This window comes from Ipomoea triloba, chromosome 4 (genome assembly GCF_003576645.1).
Source record: "Ipomoea triloba cultivar NCNSP0323 chromosome 4, ASM357664v1".
NCBI classification, from domain to species: Eukaryota; Viridiplantae; Streptophyta; class Magnoliopsida; order Solanales; family Convolvulaceae; genus Ipomoea; species Ipomoea triloba.
Genome location: NC_044919.1, coordinates 11,746,678 through 11,755,066, shown reverse-complemented (window position 1 = coordinate 11,755,066; position 8,389 = coordinate 11,746,678). Strand labels below are relative to the sequence as shown.

General features: G+C 33.2%; 1 protein-coding gene across 1 annotated transcript in view; it reads right to left on the bottom strand.

Annotated features, from left to right (window-relative positions):
• Nucleotides 1-3,388: 3,388 nt before the first annotated feature.
• The window catches only part of LOC116017311 (cold and drought-regulated protein CORA-like), a 30,016-nt gene continuing 25,015 nt past the window's right edge, over nt 3,389-8,389 (bottom strand). The window contains exon 2 of the mRNA XM_031257871.1: nt 3,389-3,747. Within this exon, the coding sequence (XP_031113731.1) occupies nt 3,458-3,747 (290 nt within the window). The 3' untranslated portion in view covers nt 3,389-3,457. The remainder of the gene's footprint in view (nt 3,748-8,389) is intronic.

Sequence of the window (8,389 nt, the reverse complement as noted above, 5' to 3'; positions counted from 1 at the left end):
ATACTAGTTTAAAAAAAATTGAGTGATACTTTTCTACTAATACTTTAATAGAATAAATGTATATTTTCAAATATTAAAATTGTTTATAATTTAATCTTTAATTTTATTATCTAAATATATAATAAAAAACATTTTATCCGTGCATCGCACGGGTAATTTAGTTAGTTATTTATATATTGAATGTATATTATGGTTTACCCAATAATGATTGTGCGGATGTGGAGAGAGGAGGTTCAGAAAACGTTACTTGGATTTTGATGTTAAGATTGAAGTTGCCACGCAACATCACAATGCAAAATTTATTATGAAAGGGACGTCACGTTAAAGATCGATGTGGGCACATCCATTGTCAATGTGATACTGTTCACAAATATCAAGTTCTCTATCATGCAACTACAAATAGATAACATTTTGTGGATACCAATTAAATTTAACGACAAATATGTTATTTTTATATTCATAATTGTAGGGAAAATGACGCTAAGTATCTCCAGTTTTGATACTTCAATTATTAGTGTTGTGGACAGTACAACTAATTTCAATATTAGAACCTAATTTCTCAACATTAAACTTATAATAGACCGTTTGGTTGCAATGAGAAAATTAGGGAGGAAAAGAAATGTTATTCTGTGTCGTGGGCAATGAATTAGATGTAAATAAAGTAGGAATTCGAAATTTATTATTATTTGGTATACATGAATAGAATTACTGGGAATTTAAATTATAATGTTTGGTATACACGGAATTGAAAGGAAAGAAGTGATATAAAGACTAAAATGCCCTTATGTCATTTTGATTTTAAATTATTACATTTTTTCTTAGAAGTATTACATTTTCATTTATAAGTAACAAACGTTTTATTCCTAAATAGTATTGCATTTTTTAGTAAAGGCTTAAATTTCTTTTTTGACCCGGCCCGTCTTACGGATAAGGATTTGTGAGACAGTCTCACATGAGAATCACTTTAACAATAATAATAATAATAATAGCAACAACAACATCATCATGATGCAACAACTACTCAATCTCATGGTGGAGGGGCAATTTTGTCTTAAAAATTATTTTTTTTCCATTTAATAATAATAATAATAATAATAATAATAATAATAATAATATTATTATTATTATTATTATTAATGTTAATTCATTATGTTCTCCTTAATAATAATAATATGAAGCAAAGCAAAACAAACATAGCTATTTGACAAGCAAACCAATGATAAATTTAATGTATTCATTCATTATCTTTTTTCTTCCCATCCGGCAAGGAATAGAAATTCTTGGTGGTGGTGGTGGTAACGGCAACGTTGGTGGTGGCGGCGACGACAGTGGGCTGATTGGTCGCTCCACTGCTTCAAACAGAAAATGATTTCCTCCAAAAAAGGGGAAGCCATTTTCCTGAAAATTTTAGCTATTTTTCATTGATCAACCCATTATTGTTTTCCATTGACTTTAAATTTTCTTTGTTGCCAAACACTGGAAACTCGAAAAATGACATATTTGGTCCTTGAGTTATACCCATACTGACAATTCAGTATCTTAGTATGATTGTATTCATTTTTTACCTCTCAGTTAGGAGCGAAGTGGCGCTGAGGATTGGGACTATGTCACGTAATGATATGTAGAATTCTAGACACTAAAGTAATGGAATTCACTAGAATCCAAGCAAACTAAGATTAATGAATGGAAATAAAATAAAATATGCAAATTAAATGAGGAATAAACTATACGATAAAAGAATGGGTCAGATTAGGGGTATTGCAATCTTGATACTCTAATAATCTCAAAATTAGGGAAAAAAAACAATTAACCAAGGGACTTATTGGCAATGTACTCAAGAATTCAGTTCAGCTACTTTCGTAATCAATAAACTAGAATTAGGTTAGGATTGCCCCACTTTCGTGATGCATCAAACTTAACCTTAAAACACAAAAGCATTATAAGCCCCTAAATTACCCCTATTCTCATAGTAGGAAAAATTGGGTTGAAATTGGTTAGGTTGAGTCTTTCACCCAACTTTCGTTGTGATAATGAAATCCTCTCCGAAGCAAATTAATAAAAGCTGCGCATCAATTATCAATAAGATAAATTTATAATCCAATTCAAACATAAAAACCCTATATCAATAAATTATCCACTTTATGCAATAATCATAAACCTAGCATCAAGAATAGCAATAGAACCCTAATCCAAACCCAAAAGCTAACTACTCATGTATCATACAAGTAAACAAAGCAAAGTAATAATAAATAACCATAAACATTGCAAGAAATCTGAAAAGATAAGTAAATAAAGGAAGAAGAGAACTTTACTAATGATGAAGAACAAATCAAACTTCAATCCGAGATTCCAAACTTGAAATTAAATAATCTAATGTTAAACTAATCTAAACTATGCTAGGGAAATCTTGAAATTAAATAATCTAATGTTAAACTAATCTAAACTATGCTAGGGAAATCTAAAGAGAGGAGAGAAAAATAGACTAAAACTAACTAGGGTTGAGAACTTCTTAAATTGTAGATAATATGTAGAATATATAGGAGATAGATGGGCATTAGGCCCATGAGGCAACTTCCAATTCTTATTTCCTTTTCTTCCTTAGGTAATTTCCTTTTCTTCCACAACTTGTCCAAAATGTTCCAAACTTCTTCCTTTGCTGCTCGTGGATAATTCATACCCTTGGGACAATATAACACACAAACAATTATCAATTTCACTAGGATATAAAGAAAATAAACATCAAAACAACTAAAATAAGGGGTGAATTATTGTACAAAATAGTATATATCAGGCCACAACTATGTCGCGACCATAAGGTCTTTGGCAAACCATACCATACCATCCATTTCTTAACATCCTAAATTTAAGTTTCTTTGAGTCTTCTACTCTTCTTGCCATGATAGCTACTTATTGAAGGAGCACTAGTATAATCTTTATTAGTACTATTTGGTCATGAGTTCAAACTCTACGGACGATATTGACTTTTTGTATTTTAGTAGATTAAAAAAGTAGTTATGAAGTTTAAAAAAAAAAAAGTAGTTATAAACAGAGTCAAATTGCAACGCTTTTATTACTAAAATTGACACATACTTATTTTGTTCATCCACCCCTTCTCCAATACTGATTTATCTTTCAATAAAAATATTTTCTGACAAGAACTTGGCAAAACAGGAAGAAATAAATGCAAGAGAGGAAAATAAAGAAGAAAGAAATTAACAGTTGTACTGCACATTTTTATGTTTATATATTATTTTTGCTCAATACAGAGAAGTTGGACTGCACATTTTATGTTTATATATTATTTATGTTCAACACAGAGAAGTAACTGGAAGTGCTACTTCAATACAATATTATTACAGATTAAATTAGTGGCCAAATTTTTAGAGCATTTTCATATGCATGCATGTAAGGAGTATAATACGTCCAGCGTAAACAATGGAAATTCAAGCTTTAGAGCTTAGGGCTTTGCCTCATCCACGGCCTTCTCCCCCTTGTATGAGCAGCACCTTTGGCACCCTCCATAGGAGCCGTGGCCGCAGCAACTGTATCTGCATCCTCCACCACCGTGACCATAGCCGCCACCGCTGTGGCCATAGCGGCCACCGCCGTGGCCATAGCCGCCACCGCCGTGTCCGTAGCCTCCACCGCCGTGTCCATAGCCGCCGCCTCCGTGGCCATATCCGTCGTACCCATCACCGTAGTGCTTGTCATCTCCGGCAACCCCATTTGCCTTCTCAGCTTTCGTCGCTGTACCACCAGTATATACATACGTATGATTAGCTAAACAATTTTTTTTTTATTTTTTATATAATATTTGATTTCACAACTTAGAATAGACTAATGTTAAACCTCTAAATAGAGGCGAATCCATTGGGGGGCAAGGGCACCCTCCCCACCTCCATATATATATATATATATATATATATATATATATATATATATAATGTGTTATAATACATAAGAATTATTAAAAGTTGAAATAGTTTAGTTGGTTGATAGTTTTTATTAGGCTATCCACATTTGTGGATTTTGTTGAGATTTTAGAATAGTAAAAGTTTGGGGTGGGTGTTTTTAACAAATGTAGGATCAAAATTTACTGAAATTTTTCTCCTGCAATGTAGCAAATTTTGTCAGTGCATGTTGACCCCAATGGATGACAGCACATCTGCGCCCTCTTTTCTGTCAGTGCTTATGAGTTTTTTATTTTAACTTTTCTGTTTTCTGATTTTGTTTTAGTTTTTCTTTTCCTTTTTTTCTTCCATCATATTTTCTCTTTCCTAATCACACTTACAAAAACTTCTCAAAATTCACACCAAAATTTTCACTATTGAGGAAGGTCTTACAAAAGCTAAGGTCTATGAATCAAATCTTGTCCACTGAAAGAAATTTCTGATTCTGCCCCTGGATCTAAATATAAAGTTGTCAGTATATATGACAGTATGAGTACAAAGGCAGCTTCAAAGTATATATGCATGCATAAGTCAAATTAATTATTACAAATAATCAAGAACATAATCATCATGATATAAACTTACGATCAAATGATGTAGTACTGTAGTAGTAGTCTCAGCCAGTTCCCTAGCTGTAACCTCGGAAGCTATCATGAGAAACACGGCCAAAGAGAGGCCGAGGAGAACAACCTTTGAACCGGCCATTTCTTAAAACGCTTTACTATGTAAGATTATATTTGATAGTTGAAGGATGAAGAAAAGTGATGAAATGTTGTGTGTATTTATAGGAGGAAAATATTACTTGACTCACAAGTTCTACTCTATATTTTTATTACCTCACACAAAAATTTGATATTGACATTTTCATTGGAACCCACAGAATGAAGATAATCTATCATATATTGCCACATCAGGGAGTAAAAGTGAGAGAGTATAAAATGAGAGTCCATGTGGTAGAACTCTAAGAGGAGGAGTGAAGGTGTTCACATTAGTACGTAGAGTCACAACTCATTAATGGAGTGTCGGGCCATGACGTTGCCGGTAGTTGAGTTCGTGGTTTTCCAAAGCTACCCAGATTTAATACTTTGATTTGATGACTTGGTCGTATGGTTTACAGCCTAATTGAAAATCTTATAACCCTCTATTATGGGAAGGATACGTAAAATAAGAAATTAACATCTTATTCTCATTCTTATGCCTTGTTTAGTTTGGGTGTAGTTTGGGAGGAATTGCAATTTATTGAATTGCAATTCAGTAAATTATCAAACTACACTGTTTGGTCAGAGGGAATTGTAATTATACAGAATTGCAATTCTCTCCAAATGATGAATTGCAATTCATGGGGTACCTCCCATGAATTGCAATTCGGTGGAGAGAACGGACAATTGTGTTGGTATAAAGACAATTTTGCCCCTTCTCACATACCCTTTGTATTTTTTTTTTAAATTTTAAAAAATTATTATTATTATTATTTTTTAAAAGAATTATTATTATTATTATTATTAAAGAATTATTATTATTATTTTTGAAAGAATTATTATTATTATTATTATTATTACAACAACATATACTACAACATAAGGGCATTTTAGTTATTTTGTCGCTTATTACCTTTCAATTTCCTGTACTCTTATTCCTGCATATCAAACACTGTAATTTCAATTCGTACTTTATTCATTGAATTGAATTGCAATTCCACCGAATTACAATTCTTTTCCCACCTAATTCCTTCCTCCCAACCAAACGGCCCGTTATATCAAAATTATTTTCGCAGCATTATTTTCCTCATCCCAACCTTCTATTTCAAGGTTCTTCAACTCCAAAAACATTTCTAACTTTCGTATAACTTGTTAGGAACCTGAAGCTCGTATAATAAGAAACTTGAGCCTCAATACAATGGAACACTTAGCTTGATCACCGTCTTCAAACGTGTGAAACACACTATCCTAAAAATGTCTAATTTCACTTACTAAGCAACAAGGGTAATCAAACATACAAGAAGTCAAATTTCTCAAGTTTTTTTTAATGAAAAATTCTCCAAGGGTTACTTTGTCATCGTGATATCTACTATTTTGTACAATAATTCACCCCTTATTTTAATTGTTTTGATGCTTATTTTCTTTATCCTAGTGAAATTGAGAATTGTTTGTGTGTTATATTGTTCCAAGGGTTGAATTATCCACAAGGAGCAACAAAGGAAAAATTTTGGAACATTTTGGACAAGTTTTGGAAGAAAAAGAAATTACTTAAGGAAGGAAAGGAAACAAGAATAAGAATGGGAAAAGAATGGGAAGTTGCCTCATGGGCCCAAGGCCCATCTATCTCCTATATATTCTACATATTCTCTACAATTTAGGGAGTTCCCAACCATAGTTAGTTTTAGTTTATTTTTCCCATTCTCTTTATATTTCCCTAGCATAGTTTAGATTAGTTTTATATTAGATTATTTAATTTCAAACTTGGAATCACATATTGAAGTTGGATTTGTTCTTCATTATCAGTAAAGTTCTCCTTTTCCCTTTATTTACTTTATTTTCAGATTTCTTGCAGTATTTATGGTTATTTATTATTGCTTTGCTTTGTTTACTTTTATGATGCATGAGTAGTTAGCTTTGGGGTTTGGATTAGGATTCTATTGCTATTCTTGATGCTAGGTTTATGATTATTGCATAAAGGGGATAATTAATTAACCTAGGGTTTTATGTTTGAATTGGATTATAAATTCCTCTTATTGATAATTGATGCGCAGATTTTATTGATTTGCTTTGGAGAGGATTTCATCACAACGAAAGTTGGGTGAAAGACTCAGCCTAACCAATTTCAACCCAATTTTTCCTACTATGAGAATAGGGTAATTTGGGGGCTTATAATGCTTTTGTGTTTAAGGTTATGATTGATGCATCACGAAAGTGGGGCAATCTTAGCCTAATTCTTGTTATTGATTACGAAAGTAGCTAACTTGAATTCTTGAGTGCTTTGCCAATAAATCCCTTGGTTAATTATTTTTTCCTAATTCTATGTTTGTTAGAGCATCAAGATTGCAGTACCCCTAATCTGACCCATTCTTTTATCATATAGTTTATCCCTTATTTATTTTGCGTTATTTTATTTCCAATCCTTAATCTTAGTTTGCTTGGATTCTAGTGAATTCCAATACTTTAGTGCCTAGAATTATACATATCATACAAAGAACGTGCCATAGTCCCAATCCTCAGTGGAACGACACTTTACATATATACTTTCACTCACCATTTTACTCATCACCTCGTAAACCATCATTAGACATCCCTCCTTTGTTTCTTAAAAATCAAAGCAATAAAGGATGAACTTGAGTCTTGTATAAGGAACATGAGACTCATTAATGGAATTGAAGTTACAAATAATGTTTTTAGAATTCTCGTAATTGAGTCTCAGGTTTCTTATAACTGAGTCTTAAGTTCAGCCTTTTCAAGATGATAAATGAGAGGATATATGATGTGTGTGTACGTGTGTGTCTATATATGTATATATATATACATATATGTATATATATATATATATATAGGGGAAATCGCAGTTTTGGTCCCCCAATTAGTATCAATTCTGCAATGTTGGACTCATCTTCCAATTTGGACACATTTGGTCCCCCAGTTATTGACCCGTTAGTCAATTTGGTCCCTCCGTCAGTTGACAACCGTGACCTCCGTTAAGACCATGGGTAATTAAGGAATTTCACATTACATTGAATATAATACGCTAATTTCTTCCCTTTCCTCCGCCGAGTCGACCATTTCCGCCACCTCTAGACTTCAACCATTTCCAAGAGAGTGACCAACAATTCCCATTACCTTGAAATTAAGGTATGGAGTTAAATTGCCATTCGAAACTTTGACAAATGGATTTAAAGTAAAATGCTTAAACTGTTATACTTACTCCATAATGTGGACAAGCTCTATATCTCTTCCCTGGATTGGTATCACTCCACGACATCTTTATCGGAGCCACTTCTCCGCACCAACAACACACTTCGGGCTTCCATTGCGTTGATTCGATAGAGCTTGAAGACATTGTCGAGCTTGGACCTGCTTCTATTCAAACGGGTTAGGGTTGAAATCCAATGGTTGCGGAAATGGTAAACTTGGCGGAGGAACGGAAAAAATAAGCTTGCTTTTATTCAAACTGGTTAGGGTTGAAGTCCATTGGTGGCGGAAATGGTCGACTCGGCGGAGGAAGGGGAAGAAATAAGCGTATTATCTTCAAGGCAATGTGAAATTCCTTAATTACCCATGGTCTTAACGGAGGTCACGGTTGTCAACTAGCGGAGGGACTAAATTGACTAGCGGGTCAATAACTGGGGGACCAAATGTGTCCAAATTGAAAGATGAGTCCAACATTGCAGAATTGATACTAATTGGGGACCAAAACTGCGATTTTCCCTATACATATATATATATATATAT